General features: G+C 35.2%; 1 protein-coding gene across 4 annotated transcripts in view; it reads right to left on the bottom strand.

Moving 5' to 3' along the window:
* Positions 1-17,252, bottom strand: part of LOC135835674 (calponin homology domain-containing protein DDB_G0272472-like) — a 51,727-nt gene that overhangs the window by 2,013 nt on the left and 32,462 nt on the right. For 3 of the 4 annotated variants that reach the window (XM_065350049.1, XM_065350048.1, XM_065350050.1), the window contains 3 exons: positions 5,708-7,554; positions 2,311-2,640; positions 1,533-1,914 (listed from right to left, as the gene is read on the bottom strand). In XM_065350049.1, the coding sequence (XP_065206121.1) occupies positions 1,533-1,914; positions 2,311-2,640; positions 5,708-7,554 (2,559 nt within the window). Of the gene's footprint in view, positions 1-1,237; positions 1,326-1,532; positions 1,915-2,310; positions 2,641-5,707; positions 7,555-17,252 lie in introns of all 4 variants that reach the window. The other variant, XR_010556934.1, reaches the window with a different exon arrangement.

A 17,252-nucleotide genomic window follows, 5' to 3' on the forward strand; every position in this document is an offset into this window, starting at 1 on the left:
GTAAAATTGCCAACATAACTGGTACTAAAACGCATGCGTTTCAAAGCGTATGTATGTATTCGTAGTTTACACAGACCGTCAATTTAAAAGCACTTAGAGGTTGATTTATTTTTAAATCATGCTGCCGAGTGATTTACAATGAATGAATTTTGACACATTGAAATATCGAATAAATGCACCGCGTCGTCGTTATGAATTAAAAAATTTCTACAATTGAACATGTTTTTTTTTTTTTATTAGGAAATGCCACAGTTATGCCAATTGATCCTCCGCGAGAATTTTTCACGTCAACGGTGTCAATAACATTTAAATGTTGCGATTTTCATTCACCAAATGTTTTCAAAGATTGACTAGGTCAACAGAAAGGATCCAAATGCAAATACTCAAAGTAAAAAATACTCCACGAGGTTAGAAAAATATTCGCTTTGAGTTAATGCTACTTCGCGCATAGATCTATTATTTTTACAACAATTGACGTCATCGGCACAACCGAAATCTAAACATAGAATTTTAATTAGATTTTTTTCTTTCTCTTTTGAGCATCGTATAATTCTTCGAATATATTACCTGTACCGAGTACACATCCAAATACCGAGTATTTTTATCTCCAATTCCGATCAACATTGTATTTTGTGCATACTTCATTTACCTATCAGGAGTTTTACTTTCGAAGAACTGTGCCATAAATAGAAATACTCAAAGGACCTACTATAGATACCATTTTTTTATTCGTACCTATTTTAAATATTTTATTGCCGGGTTGAAAACGTAATTTATGAATTATCAATGAGTTTTTTCAGACGACTCGATACTACAAGGTACCTTTTTGCACGGAAATCGAACGAGTTACCCCGCTCGGGGATTTTTCATATGCCTTGACGTATAAAGAATATGCAACTTATTCGGCATGCATGAATTTCGCTAAGGTTTTTGTCCCTATCTACCCTTTTTACTTTATAGTCAAATTAGTTGCCTATCCGATTATTTTTTGGCGAATTCAATTGTGTACGCAGACATACAAATTTTTCCACTGAACTATCGTGTTTTCAGCATGATGTCGACAATGGCCATTCAACAGCTCTTACAAAACGTAGCGCAAAAGCTTCAAGAGAAAATTGAAGAAAAACGCATTCCTGTACAAAGTCTTCAAGTAATTGCAGTTTAAAGGATAAACAAAAGCGATAAAATGAGAATTTTATACATTCGTCGACTAGCTTCGTTATTATAATGTACCTACTTTTTAAAGAAACAACACAAGATGATAAATGATTTTCTATTCAAAGCGTAAGTATTACTTTCGCAAGTTCTGAGCAGGATTCAAAATACTAATAGAAACAAAGAAGAAAGGATTTTATTCATAATAACACAACTCGTTCTAAAAATAAAAAAAAATCGCTAATTAAAATAGCATAGGTAGTACGCGATAAAAAAAATCAACTATATCTACTAAATATATTTACAGATCTGATAAAGCGATAAAAAACACACACACGCACGTAATTATGTAATTTGTATTTATTCAATATGATTACCTTCGATGGGTTTTTCTTGAATTGTTTCTACTTTTCCGTTTACAGGTTGCGGAGGGTTATCAGGTTTTTCAGCATCTTCGATAATTTTACTAATTATGGTTGATTGTCCATTGAGAAGTTTTCGATTTTCACCTAAACATATGCTTTTACGAGCTCTATAGTTACGAAAGGTTGCTTGAATTTTGGAGGCAGCTTTATCTAAGTCGGTATTTTCGCTTTCTTCTTCAACGCATTCGGATAAGGTGCAACGTAATTTGGGTAGTTTACGAATATTCTCGAAATCACCCAGTTTACTATCTAAAGACATGCGTTTCTTTTGCACGTTGTAATCTTTACCAAGACTAGTGTCGGATTTTTGATCGGTTGGTTCTGATGTATCGTCCTGTAATTTAAAACAAAGATACGGATTGATTACAATATGAAGAAGTATTGATACACAATGGATAGGCAAGTAGAAGTGTATTGATTAGGGTGCATTGGTTGCGAAAAAAAATCTAAAGGATTTTGACCAAATTCAGTGTACCAAAACTGAAATATTTTAAAATAGTGGTGATGCCAATTTTTTTATCATAATTTTCAATTTCAGAAAAAACAGAAAAATAGCTAAAAACTTGGCAATTTTTTTGGCTTTTTGGTGTTAAAATTTTTTCTGAGCGACTTTCAACTCAAAATGGAGGTCTTCACTGAATTTGGTCCAAATCCTCCGATATGTAATAATTTGTGTTTTTTTTTCACGATCCACCCAAATGTAGTATGTAAGTAAATAAGGGGTCCGTACCTGACTATTGGTCCTATTTTTAAACTGCTTTCTGGTCAAATACCCTCGAACTCCGGCTTGGATTTTGGACGCAGCCAGCTCAGGATCGGGTAAAGTTTTCGTGTCACTTACTACAATATCACCGTAATCAGGTAACTGAACGGATTTTAATTCGTCTTCGGTTACGTCGAATTGGTCCAGATTTTCAGGTAATGGAGGAAATTCCTCCAAATCTGGTGGTTTTGGTAAGTCTTCGCTAACGGAATCTACGGCGGTTTTTTCTGTTTCTACTGATATGTCTTCTTGAGTTATCACAGCTCCGGAGATTTCTTGAGAAGAATTTAAACTTTCCTGTAAGTAAATAAAATTTATTTTTAGTTTTATCAAAAATTGATGACTAAAGCATGGAAAAATATATTGAGTTGAATAGAATCAATTGTAAGAGTATTAGCCTAAAAATCGATTTTTTTTCTTTCATTTTCTTATATTTTGCATGGATACCTATCTATCTACAGGGTAGTGTGGAAAGTTGGAGGAGAACAAGTTGCCTTAGTCGGGGGGGGGGGTCGCATAAGGATCACTTGCACCCACTGCCGATCCTTCAGGACAACTTTTTTCTTAAAGGAGGAGTCCTAAAGAACATTTGTAGCCCTTGTACTAAAAGAAAAAGTGGCCCTACCTACAAAATGACGGCCATTTTGATTGACAGGTCAGCCGAAATTGCAAATTTTGCGTTCCAACATAGGACTAGCATAAAAATGTTTAAGCCGTTCAAAGGTACATAGATCGAAAGAGCAGGCAAAAATTCATCACCTGTCAAAACTTCAAGTACTAAAGTGCCTTTTTCGATTTTTGGTGAATTTTCAAAAATCAAATGTTGGCCAAAATGTGAGAAAAAAATCAAAATTTTACCAAGTTGACCTAGAAAGTTGAAGTTTGGGATATACCCTATTTTCGACCTCTCAAATCGATTGGAAACGGTGTCAAACCGTTTTGAGCAGTTCTGGAGACTCCAGCAGATTTTTGAAACTCGAAATTCCCACAAAATTTCATCAAATGGATTTGGAAAGCCGAAATTAATTCTGCAAACTAATTTCAATACGCTATGAAGTTGACTGCAGGTGAATTTCAAGTCATTTCGGAGCCTCTAGCGATTTTTTGAAAATTACTGGAGCCTCCAGTGGATTTTTGAAACTAGAAATTCCCACAAAATTCCATCAAATGAAGTTGGAAAGCCGAAATTAATTCTGCAAACTAATTTCAATACGCTATGAAGTCGACTGCAGGTGAATTTCATTTTGTTGTGGAGCCTCCAGCAATTTTTTGAAAACTACTGTAGCATCCAATAGATTTTTGAAACTTGATTACTCTGCAAACTAATTTTAATACAATAATATGAAATCGACTGCATGGTGGTTTCAAGTGGTTTTGAAGCTTTCAGCTACTTTTTGGAAACTTCAATTCTCCTAAAAACGCCATGAAACCTTTCAAAAAGTCACTGGAGGCTCCAAAATTACTTGAACTCACCTTAAGTCGTCTTCAGAGGGTGTTAAAAATTGGAGTGTATAGTTAATTTCAGCTTTTCGTCTCCGTTTTGAAGAAATTTTGGGAAATTTCATGTTTCAAAAATTTACTGGAGGCTCCAGTAATTTTCAAGAAATCACTGGAGGCTCCAAAACGAATTGAAATTTACCTGCAGTCGACTTCACAGCGTATTGAAATTAGTTTGCAGAATTAATTGTGGCTTTCCAACACCATTTTGATGAAATTTTGTGGGAACTTCGAGTTTCAAAAATCTGCTGGGGGCTCCAGAACTGCTCAAAACGTTTTGAAACAGTTTTCAATCGATTTGACAGGTCAAAAATAGGGTATATCCCAAATTTCAGCTTTCTAGGTCAATTTGGTAAAATGTTGATTTTTTTCTCACATTTTGGCCAAAATTTGATTTTTAAAAATTCATCAAAAATCGAAAAAGGCACTTCAGCACTTGAAGTTTTGACAGGGGTGATGAATTTTGCCTGCTCTTTCGATCTACCTTTGTACGGTTTAAAAATTTTTATGCTAGTCCTATGTTGGAACGCAAAATCTGCGATTTCGGCTGACCTGTCAATCAAAATGGCCGCCATTTTGTAAGTAGGGCCACTTTTTTTTTGAAGACAAGGGCTAGAAATGTTCCTTAGGACTCCCCTTTTAAGAAAAAAGTTGTCCCGGAGGATCGTCAGGGGGTGCAAGTGATCCTTATGCGGCCCCCCGACTACCTATGTACTTTGAAGACTGAGGGGCAAAATGCCTATTGCCTTTACAAAAAAAATGGAAATAATGGCATTAAAATGAATTTTTAACAATGAGAATGAATTTGAATCTAACAACGAAACCCCTCGATTGATTTTTCAATTTTTGGTGATTTTTTGAAAGTTCAAATATTTATACCTTACCTATGTTTGAAGATTTTTTAATTAAAAAACTAAAGAAATATCGTATAAATAATTATTCAGTAAAACGGCTGAAAATTAGTCTTTAGACTAATATTAACTCTCGCTCGCACCGAATTTCAATATTTCCAGACATTATGGAGACTACAGCGCGATTTTCAATTTCTCTAGGATTTTAAAATTTCTCCAGAAGACATGGAAATGAATTTGGGCAGCTAAAAATCGAGTTGTAGCGTAGGTATTCTCAACCTGCTTGAAACGTTGATCTTCATTTCACCCGATTTTTATCTTTTTAACCAACATTTTCCAGTTCTACATATAATAATAATTGGAAAATGTATGGTCAAATTTCCTTGCCTTCTGAAGAAATTTTAAAATCCTGAAGAGATCGAAAATCACGTTGGAAAGCTCTAAATTGACTCAAAAAGATGAAATTTGGATTTAGGTGGATGGTTTTACAAGTCAAAGCCATTCCAGAAAATTTCAAAGATATCCCTTCCAAAAGAAAACTTTTGATTATTGGAATTTTTTCCTTACTCTGGCCAAAAAAAACACACTCGAGGTGTCCATCTGAAAATCGGACCAAACACAGGTAAACTTGTTAAATGGTAGGTCGAGAAAAAGCCACCACTCGATTTTTAGTTGCCTGAATTAATTTTCACGTCTTCTGAAAAAATGTTAAAATTTTCGCGATGGAGCGAGGCTTCAAAATGACTGGAAAATGGTGAAATTTTGTTCAGGGGAGTTGATATAAGTTTTTGGACAAATTTCTGTCATTTTCAATGAGTAATCGAAAACTCAATGTGAGCAACTGAAATCTGCTTTAATGGGGGGGGGGGGGGGGGTTCAAGACCTAAGACCATGCTGAGTTCTTATGGCCTCATTCAAAAGAGACAGCAACAATTATAATCAAACGAAGATTCGGTCGATGCTCTTTTTTAGTAAGTAAGTAGGTAAAATAAATTCTAACAACAGCTCTAACGTACTTCTTGAGTTTCTGAAGACACTTGTTCACAATCAGCCAATCGTTTTTGAGCATCATCCGCAGCAGGCGACGTGACTGCAGCTGCCTCCGGCACCTCAGATTTTGGTAACTTAGCTTCATCTTGTCCTAAGACAGACACCGATCTGGAATCACTTTGCTCGTCTAGGAAGGACAAGCTATCGAAATCGCTGCCTTTTTCCGCCACTACCGAATCAACGGCTGAAAGTACACTAGATTCGGACACGTTGTTCACCTCTTCGGTATCTTTGGATTCAACGATAATGGCAGTCTCGGCGGCAATTTTAGCCATAATATCGGTCGTCTTTTCCACAGCTTGTTTACAAATGTCGTCTACTTCGGGGATGACATTCTCACGAACTGTTTTTTTCAAACGTTTTAGCTCTTCGTTATCGAATACGTTGTCTTCTTGAGTAAAATCCAAGTCGAGCAATTTTTCATCGGCGACTTCTTCCAAGTCTGGTTCTTCGGTAACCGACGGGTAATTATGGTCTTCGACTCGATTATAGGAGCTTTCACCGTTACTCGATATCGTGTCGAAACGTTTCATACCATGGTCGGTTTTACGAGAGAAGTTGAAGTCTAAATCAGAACCATCGTCTTCGGAATCATCTCCCAACGTGTTCAACGACGTATTGCTTATTTCTCGAGCATTTTCTTCTTTGGACGACTCGCCGTCGTCTCTAGATTCGGCCTTTCCTTCCACCAAGATGTTCATTTTGGGGAACGATTCGTCGAAACTTAATCCTCTTAAACTTTCGGGAGACGTTAAATCGGTAGATTCGTTTTTCATAACGTCGTCAGCTGATGAAATTTCCAGCGTGTTTTGTTCCGATTCTTCCATCGATATTTGACCGAATGATAATCTATTTGGTTTATTGGTCTCTTCGAATGAGTCTTTCTTGGGCGGAATTTCCCTGAGTTCGTTGACGACTGAAATGATATCGCTGCTTGTGCTTTCTATTTCGCTGTTACCGTTGGTTCTTTCGAGTTCGAGGGTATCCCTGTCTTCGATTTCTGCGGCAGCTGGCGAAGGTGATTTCTTAAGTTCGGCAATAAGTTCGACTGGTTTCGGTTCTGACGAAGGTAACGATTCGACTGGTTCTTGATTAACATTATTTTGATCGGGGGTTGGTTCTTGAACATCATCATTCGTGGTGGCATCTTTTTTATCGAAACTTTCTTTCTTGGCTTTTTCGATACTTTCGACTACTTTAGGAAGGTATTTTTCTGATTCCGCAGAATCGACTGCAGGTTTACTCGTATCGTCAGCTTTTTCAACGCTCGATTGAGCCGGGATTTTTTCACTAATTTGACTTTTTTCAAGTTCACTTTCGCTTTGAGATAATCTAGATTCGATAATAGCTGTCGTGACGATACTGGTAGGTCCATTTTGAGCGATTTGACTTTTATCTGCGGGTTCCTCGTTGAACTGTTCTTGAACTTTGGACTCGAGCTCGGGTTCTGATTGGCTATTTTCAGGGGGTATATTTTCAGATTTTGGTTCATCGTTGGAGGGAGTATCTTCTTGGTAACTTCGTCGGTAATCTACTTTCTCGTTGTATTTGGCAGTCGTGCCTAGAATAGCTACGGTGCCTGTGCTGGCAGCTAGGGTTCTAACGGCGGTGGCTTCTACGCAGTGTAAGGATCCTTTTTCGGCATTTTCGTCGTCGGGGTCTTCTTCGTCGTTGTTAGTAGGCGAAAGTTCTTCTTGAGGTACGATGGGTACTTTTTCGGGAGGTGGTTCTGTAATGCTGCTTTTTGGTTCGAAATTGATTATTTGACGGTCTGCGTCTACTGGTGAGGCTTGCGATGACGATCCAGCAGCAGCTGAAACAGAATGGAAAGTAGAGGTTAGTTAAATTGCATAAAAATGGGTACCTATTTAAAAACTATTGCTCGCGAAATGCTGAAAAGTAAAAATAAAACATATACCTAGGTAGGTACTTCAAAAACCAATTTCATTATTATTATTATTGTTGTGTTTTTAATTGAAAGTTTCATCTCTACTCTTTTGCAGCATTTTTGAGAGGAAATATAGGATACCTATCCATCTCTGATTAACGTTTAGCTACTTTAAAGAGGTTTTGAGATGTGCCCATCCTCTCGCCAAAAATTGATCTTTGAAAATATTTGAAAAGTAGCTAGAGATTGAAAATTTTATAAATAGGTATTTCAATTTTTAAAGATAGTTATCTATCTTCATTTTTTTGAAGGAAAGGGATTAGATTAACATTTTTAAAAATTATTTTCAACTATTTTTATTTTACTATTACATCCTAGTCATTATTTCTTATAATTAAGATTTTCGTAACAAGACTTTTGGATTCATTGGTTCGTGGAATTCGTGGTACAAATGAGAGAACTTTTCTTTTTTTTCATTTAAAAAAAACAACAACCTTGGAGCACAATTTCGCAGGATGGTTTAATTCTTTCTAAGAACTGCAGTTTGCTGTAGCTATTATTTCAAGGGTTACAGTCGTGTAGTAAAAAATGATTCAAAAGGTGACAAAATTTGGTACTCAAAGAGGTTGTACTCCTTCGGAGAGGAAATGATAGTGCATTGCCTTCTAAAACATTGGTTATTTGTCACCTTTCTCCGCTGTAACCTCAATCTTTCATTTTCATCGTAATAATACAATCACCAAACATTATAGTTTCCTCTTCCTTGAAATTAAGAAGGGTGAAACCCAAATGGAAAAGGGTTCAGCACAATGCTGATTTCACCGCGTAAAGAAAATAAGATTTCTCAAAAGTCAAAACATCTACCACCGCAAAACCTACACTTTCTTTCTTCATATTCAAGCACGTACGAAAATTGGTATTTATTCCAGAATAATTTAAAAACTGCCTACTTGAGGGAGGTGAATTCTCTCTCAAGATAAAAAGAATATGCAACATGGACGAAAATAAACCATGCAAACTTGAAAATTTGATGTAAGTAATCTTTTATTTTTAAATAATTCGAGCGACTATTTTTCTCCAATAGATTACGATGGAAATTGTAAATCTTGAAAATATTTTCTATTGTAATTGAGACACGAGCGTACATAGGGAAGTTATTCACAAAGAAAATATTGGGGAAACGAGATGAAATTCTCAATTTTCCTCAGAATTTTTCGGAATTTATATGTACCAACTGAAAATTTGCAGCAAAATTACCTCAGAAAAGTTGCGAAAATTTGAGTTTTTTTTTCAAGAGTTTTCACAAACTCTAAGGAAGGAAGGAGAATTTATCAAAAATGGGCTTATTGTGTGACAAAATGCACCATACCTACTTAAATACATATATTAAAATGTTTTTACACAATTTTTATCATGTTTTTCTATGAACTCGAGAAGCTAAAGTACCAGCTGAAAAATTACATGCATGCCTGTTCCGACTAATGCGGGCGAAAAAAAGAAGATATTTTCCTGCATGGATTCATTTGGAATATTTGCTTATCATTCTTTCAAAATTTAGAAAACTGTTAAAACATTACAATTTGGAAACTAGACGCTTTTGTCAGACGATCAGACACTGAATTGAAGAGCTAGCATTTTTTCGTGTTTTCTCGAGGTTTTTCTACAACAATTTTTAGTTGCGTTTTATCAAAAATGTAGATATTGGAAAAGTTGAAAATTGACTCGCCTATGTCTGATAGGGTGAGTCAGCTTTATACGGGATTTTTTTTTCACTTTTTCAAAGTCTTGCCCCCTAAAAGTGTTCATTTATGTCTGAAAATACATCATATAAAATTTCAGCTAAAAAAATAATATTTGTGATGCGATCTGGGATAGGGTACCCAAAGTCGGAAAATTTTTTTTCGTTTTTATTGTGTCATTTGAAAGCTTAAAATGTCAGCTTTTTTTTTTAAAAAAAAGATATCAAGTCTAGCCCTTTTTGCGGCTGAGCAATGAACAGTTGAAGTTTCTGCTTAAAAAAAGAAAATTTTGAGAAAATCAAAGTTCAAAGTTTTTCCTTCAAAATTTCGAAAAAAAATTATTTTCTCGACTTCTACTGCACTAAATTGGCTGAAATTTTGATATGATACTTCAAAATTATAGACAATCAAATTTTAAAAATTGTGTCAACATTTGTTGACTATTTGTTGAATCATGTTGAGGGAAACACATTTTTTGTACAGAAAATTTGAAAAAAAACATTAAAATGCGTAAAAAATTAAAATTTTACAAAAACTCACGACTTTAAAAAGAAATCAGTGAAAAAAATTATAAAAAAATTTTTGCCCAGAGAAGGACTTGAACCCACGACCTCTGGCGTGAAGGTCCGCTCTCCAGGCATCTAGCCACCAAGGAAGATATGTAATAAGCGTTTTCTAATGGTATACAACTAATTTTATTGTGAATTTGACATAACTAACAGGAAAGAACAGAAGAACATTGATTGGGTAGTAGCAAGCGGAATGGTAGTGGAAGCGCAAGCGGGGGGAAACAACACGCCGACTTTGGGTACCTTTTCTTTTTTAACTTCGTTTGGGTATTTGTATTTAATAGGGAAAAATATTTCTTTCAGAGGTAATTTTTATGCTAGATGATAGCCAACGGTGTCTAGAACAAGTTTTCAGTGTAACCTGAAAATTGACATTTCTCCATACCTCAACTGTTTTTTGCTGTAGCACGAAATTTACTTTTCCGACTTTGGTACCCTATCCCAGATCGCATCACATTTACTGGTGGCGCAGAAGTGTTGAATGTTGAGAAGGTACGAGCGCGTCGAGCGAAAACTTCCCACGGTTGTGCACCGGGAAATGTAGCATTGCGTTCCCTCGTTGGATCCTGGATCGAAGCAGTCTTACAAAACGTTACCTCCTCTATGATGCATGATAAGTAAGTCTAGTCCCTGGTGGGGTTTTCTAGATGTTATAATGAAGATTCAATAACAATTTTTCAATTCCAAAGCTCATTGAAGGTGGAAATACAAAAGATTTGAAAAGTAAAGAAAAAAGTACGAGTATGAATTTGAGGCTGTATTATTCTATTCTACTCAGCAACCGTAGAAAAAAATGTAGGTAATGTAGGCATAGGATAAATTTGCATTGAAATATGACTGTTCTATACAGAGTGTTAAATAAAGCGAGGGCAATAATTTCACAATAGATACAACTCAAGTAGACGAACAAAAAACGTTATTATGATAAGTTGCCTATCTTGTAAAATGAAGGCGCTAATTTACCAATTTTGAAAAATTCATCAAAAATAAGAAAACGTTTGAAACATTCAAGTGATGCCCCTAACCCATAGTACTTGAGTGGACAAACAAAAAAAGTTTTTATGGCCAATTGCCTATCTTCAAAATTGAAGGGGCAAACCAGATTCAAAATTTCCAAATTTTAAGTGCCCCGAATTTGAATTTTGAATCTGGTTTGCCCCTTCAATTTTGAAGATAGGCAATTGGCCATAAAAACTTTTTTTGTTTGTCCACTCAAGTACTATGGGTTAGGGGCATCACTTGAATGATTCAAACATTTTCTTACCATCTGCGTATTGAAGAAATTACCCCATTTTTGAACTAAAATTCACCAATTTTGAAAAATTCATCAAAAATAAGAAAACGTTTGAATCATTCACTTATTTTTGATGAATTTTTCAAAATTGGTAATAAATTTCCAGTTTTGCGGAGCATGCACTGCCATCATTTTACAAGATAGGCAACTTATCATAATAACGTTTTTTGTTTGTCTACTCGAGTTGCATCTGTTGTGAAATTATTGCCCAAGCTTTATTTAACACCCTGTATGATTCTGATTCAGCTCTTTAAGTTGATGTTTTATAACTTTTATTAATTTTAAATCTCTTACTTAGTGAAAATGGAATATTTTGATTTCTAAATTCCACAATTCGGGTTTAAATGAATTCTACAGCCGAAAAATTATAATCAATACTTAGTTGTGGTTGTTTTAGAAATCCAAGAAAGATTAGTATCACTTGATGAGTTGTAGTGGGGATGCTGCTCTCATTAAAGTTGCGCGGAATGAACCCCGTCAAACTTCACTGCGTTTCCCACGGCGCCATCGTGGGGAGTATTGTGCTTGTGCGCGCTCGTAACTCTCAACATTCAACGCTTGTGCGCCACCTCTAAATATTAATATTTTTCAATAAAAATTTAAGGGGTTCCATTTGAACCAAAAATGAACATTTTAAGCAGGTAAGACTTCAATATTTAAAAAAAAAAAAAAAAAAAAATGCAACCTGACTCACACTAATTGTCTGATCTAGCACAAAATGGATTTGAATCATTCCTGATTTATTCATCATAGGCAACCATGCATACACAAAAGTAGATACAATTAAGATTAAATGTGAGTTTTAAAAATTTGACTGAAATGATGAATTAAAGTACCTAAGTATAACCAGGGCGATAGAAAAAAAATTCTTGCATATACACTTATTGCCATTTTTATTTTCGAAGAGGCTATAACGATTGAAAATTCCATACCCCCTTCAAAAATAGTACTTTCCATTACACAACATATTGAAATTTTTTGAAAACTGAAAATATATGATGTACCATTTTTGTATAGCTTACTTGATTTTTAAAGGGGCCACACAGTTTTGAATTACTAAGTAGATATAGCCCCTTCAAAAATGGAGATAAGCAAAAAGTGTACTTAATCCTCAAATTTTTTGCAAAAATATTTTCCCTTCACCCTACTGCTCAATTCATGATTTTGGCTATTTTTTCCAATGTTCTGTACTTAGAAGTTCTAGCGCAGGGTTGCCTAAAATAAATAAAAGAACAGGCTCCACCGAATAAGGATGGTGGGAAGGGTGGAAGGGGGAGGGGTTTTCACATGAAAAAACCTACTTTGTTTTATTTTTTCAATAATTTCATGCCAGTAGTTACCTGAATAGCTTTTCAAATTTTACAAAAGTATACCTAGACATTAAAATCACCTCCAACTGATCATTCATTCTTTGGCAGCAAATTTTTCGCATCTAGTAAAAGTATAAGAATAAACGAGCAAAAACAACGAATCGATTTTAGTTAGATACCATAAGCACTGGAAAAAATTTATTTTTCAACGAGAACGTCGGTAGGTTAGCTGTAACATGAGTTGAAATTTAAATCGAAAATCCAGAAATTCCAACTCCCCGTCAATAACCGCGAAGTGAACCACGCATTTTTTTCGAGAACAATTTCAATGCTGCTCGATAAAATTTTCATACAAGGTTGAAAAAAAAACTTTACTTACGTAGAAAAAAAAATAAACAACGATGGAAATTTAATGGAATAAATATTTAAAATAAAAAGTCGAGTTCTGGTTTTTAATTTATCTACGCATATTGTAGATACTAAGCGAAAAAAATGTAATATTCAACGGAAATATTTTTTCTCCTCCTACGTAAAGAATATAAGTACATATCCTATCAAAAGGTTATTCACATAATGTAAATATTAATCGAGCTTTAAAAATGGAAATCCCTTTATCGCATTTTGAAAACTTGAATTTTCCATCGCAAAAATACGATACCTACCTACGCGCGTTGAGGTAAAAAAGAAAATCTCATCCTATTGAAATACACGCGTATTTCGAATGAAAGCTTCGAAAAGTGAGAAACTTCCAGTCATTGTTCGATTGGTAAAAAGCATCAATACGAAATGTTAATTCTTTGAAGGTATAGCTAATTCCTTTGAAGTTTATCGATTTCCGTCGAATCAAAGCAGAACTCTGAAACCGAGTAGATATATAGGGTGAAATTTCGTCAATAATTCCTCATATCTTTGAGATTCCATTTGTACTTTCGGAGCAAATCTTCGAGAGTTTTATTGATTAGTGGCAGCTTTCTAAGTAAAATGACTGTAAAGTGTACATAAGTCTGATTCGAAATTATACATCTACATAAAACTTAAATTGTAATGGAATGATTTGAAAAGGTTTCAAAACGAATATATAACGATAGAAAAGGAAGCTTCAATATACATAGAAGGAGAACGTTTGAAAAAGGTAAATTAAATTTAAACTCGACAGCGTTCTTCGTATACCTACACCTATCGATCGGTTAAAAATAATTAAAATTTGTACAAAGGTGAAGAAAATTTCCAACACGCGACCTCGTTTAGGTAAAGTTTTTTTTTCCAATTTCGATTGATTAAAATTTGAAAGGTGTCGGCAGTTTGCACCTTTGTCGGGTGTAATTTAATTTTGATAACGATAACGAGAAGGTAATTAATTACGAAAACGAGGCAAACCTTATACATGAATGTACAAATTCAGGGCGTGTAACTTTTCGCAAAAGGTTACCGGGCTAACTGCTCTACGGAAACAAATCGATAATCCTACTCCTTGCTTCATCAACGTACACATCATCTCTCGCTTTCTCTCACTCTCTCTTCATCTGAATAAATTTCATCCCTCTTTTTCATTTATACTAACACCCCTCGTAGACAGACTGGCACACATAATGTTCGGCTACACTGAAGTTTGTTGCCTGTTGAACTCATCATAAATATTCCGCGTGACTACATGTAAACTTTTCCCCATTGTCGAGTCTATTTTTTTTCTAGCTTTTATACCCCTTATTCGTATATACTATACTTAGTTTTTGTCGTCTTTTACAGCCAATTCGACGTTTTAGCAATTTTTTTCTACAACAACAACCTTTCAATTCGCCAAAATAATGCAGACGTTTTGCCGAGTACGTGCACGTTTCTCTCGTTGTGAAATGGAATGCGCCGAGATATTCGGCAGAAAATCATTCATTAGGGCGATTTTTCCTCCATGAATGAGATTTATCGAGACGTGTTCCAATATGTTTATCAATACCAACAACTCGTGACGTTTTTCTACTTTTTTTCCCTGTTCGTATTGTTATAAGTATACGAGTACGAGGTATCCTTTTACCTCGCCCTTTCTCTCGCCATATCTACCTACTTTTGTAATGTCAAAAGAAGATATTTCTGTCATTCATTTCACTTTTCAAATCGCACGATAGCCAACTTTTTTAACAGACGAAAATAACGTCGCGTCGGTTCGAATGATATGACAACACAAATTGACCCGGTTTTTTGAATTTTTACTCGTTGAAAAAAAAACGCAATTTGGGAATGGAGTACCTCTATACAAATATTACCTATAACGGATAGCGAAGAGGATGAGGGAGCAATACTTAGATAGGTAGTCTAGTTGAAGGAGCCATGGCCGATCGATGGATAAAAATATATCGGTAAACCTATAGTAGAATCTGGAGCTAAAAATATTAGTAAATGCAAGAGTTAGTCAGAAGAATAAGATTATAATGTAGGTACATTTTGGTTACAGCTCCCTTGTGTATTGTTTGGCCATTAAATCATGGTTTCAAAAATTGCTCGCAGGGGTAAAAGTGAATGAAAAGTGCTATACCTACTCTGTTATGGTTCTCGAAAAGCATTCAAATACCAACCGACTAACTGAAAATACGTACCTATTTAATACTTTAAAGAAACATTGTATTGATCAAGCACGAAGCTGAGAAATCAGAGCACATTTATACAGGCAGGATAACTTGAAAGCAGACGCACACTTGGCTTATTAGTTCGCCTGGTCTAGAAATTCATTATTCAAGAAAGTGTTGTGAGTTAATTTCTCAAAGTTGCATGATTCCATAAAATTGCTGACGAATTAAATGCGATTGCAACATATTCCTTGCAGAAAAATTTTGAAACAACGACCCAAAAAACTATTCTTCAATTTAAAAATTTTGAAAATTGCTAAAAATTAAAAATGTATTTTTTTGTGCTACTGACAAGGGAGCCTCTTGAGGTGTCACACTCTGATTTGAACGGGACCGCGATTTTTAGAAAGAGCATATTCTAAAATCCGCAAAAACAAATTTTCAGCTGCCAAAGTTCATTTTTCGATTTTTGGCGAATTTTTGAAAATTCAAAATTGACTGTTTTTGGTGATTTATGCTTTTTTTCAAAAGTACCTACTTGATCAGTAAAAATGGTCAAAATAAGTCCCAAAACTAATATTAATTACCCAAATCCAAATTTTACTATTTCCAGCTATTCTGGAGCCTCCAGCGCGATTTTTCAATTTCTCCAGAATTTTAAATTTGCTCCAGAAGGCGTGAATATGAAGTTGGGCAGCTAAAAATCGAGTTGTATATTACACTCGACCTGTTTAACGAGTTTATCCACATTTGAGCCGATTTTGAGTGTGACACCTCAAAAGTGGCTTTTTGACCAGTTTTTTTCAAAATTAAAAAATCCAAAAAATCAAAAGTTTCCCGTTTGTGCGGAAATTTTTGAAATCCACGTGGATTGCTGCATTTTGTCCAAAACTAACCCCCCAAAACCCAAACTTCACAATTTCCAGCCATTCTGGACCCTCCAACGCGATTTTTCAATTTCTCCAGAATTTTGAATTTGCTTCAGAAGACGTGAATATGCAGTTGGGCAGCTAAAAATCGAGTTGTGTATTATACTCGACCTGTTTAACAAATTTATCCACATTTGAGCCGATTTTGAATGTGACACCTCAAAAGTGGCTTTTTGACCAGCTTTTTTCAAAATTACAAAATCCAAAAAATCAAAAGTTTCTCGTTTGTGTGGAAATTTTCGAAATTCACGCGAATCGCTGTATTTCTTCAAGAACTAACCCCCGGAGCGCAAATTCTACCATTTCCAGCCGTTTTGGAGCGAGTGTGACACCTCAAAAAACCACTCTTGAGGTGTCACTCTCAAAATCGGCTCAAATGTGGATAAACTCGTTAAACAGGTCGAGTGTAATATACGTGATTTTTAGCTTCCCAACTTCATATTCACGCCTTCTGGAGCGAATTCAAAATTCTGGAGAAATTGAAAAATCGCGCTGGAGGGTCCAGAATGGCTGGAAATTGTGAAGTTTGAGTTTTTGGGGTTAGTTTTAGACAAAATACAGCGATTCACGTGAATTTCAAAAATTTCCACACAAACGGGAAACTTTTGATTTTTTGGATTTTTTAATTTTGAAAAAAGCTGGTCAATTGGGCAGCTGAAAATTTGTTTTTGCGGGTTTTAGAATAATATGCTCTTTCTAAAAATCGCGGTCCCGTTCAAATCGGAGTGTGACAACTCAAGAGGTTCCCTTTTGTTAGAATAGGCTCTGGAAGTTTTCAGATACCTATGTTGAATACGATCGCACCACATTAAAGAACTTTGAAAAGAGGTTAAAAATGTTTTTTTTTTTTTTTTTTTATCTGAGTTTTGGCCCATATTTACGTAAAATCAAACCAGCTATCATCGATTGAAAATTTCATAGAGTCAAACAACCCGAATAATTATGCTTCGAACAGATTAGGGATGGTGGAGAGGGGAGGGGATGTATGGTATAAATTGAGAGCATGCGATATATCAAATTTCATGTTGTGTTTTTTGATTAAGGTGACGAATTTCTCAATTTCGGAGGGTACGTCCGGTGTGAATAGAGCGCTTTCGTCTAGGTATTTGTAGAGATGTGCACATAGGGAAGACAGATAAATAAAATGTTGGATGGATAGGGATTTGGCTGAACAAAATTGGAAGGAGGGTTTGGGACCGTTTGGTGTTTAAAACTTTTTTTTAA

The sequence above is a fragment of the Planococcus citri genome, chromosome 2 (assembly GCF_950023065.1).
Source record: "Planococcus citri chromosome 2, ihPlaCitr1.1, whole genome shotgun sequence".
Lineage (NCBI taxonomy): Eukaryota > Metazoa > Arthropoda > Insecta > Hemiptera > Pseudococcidae > Planococcus > Planococcus citri.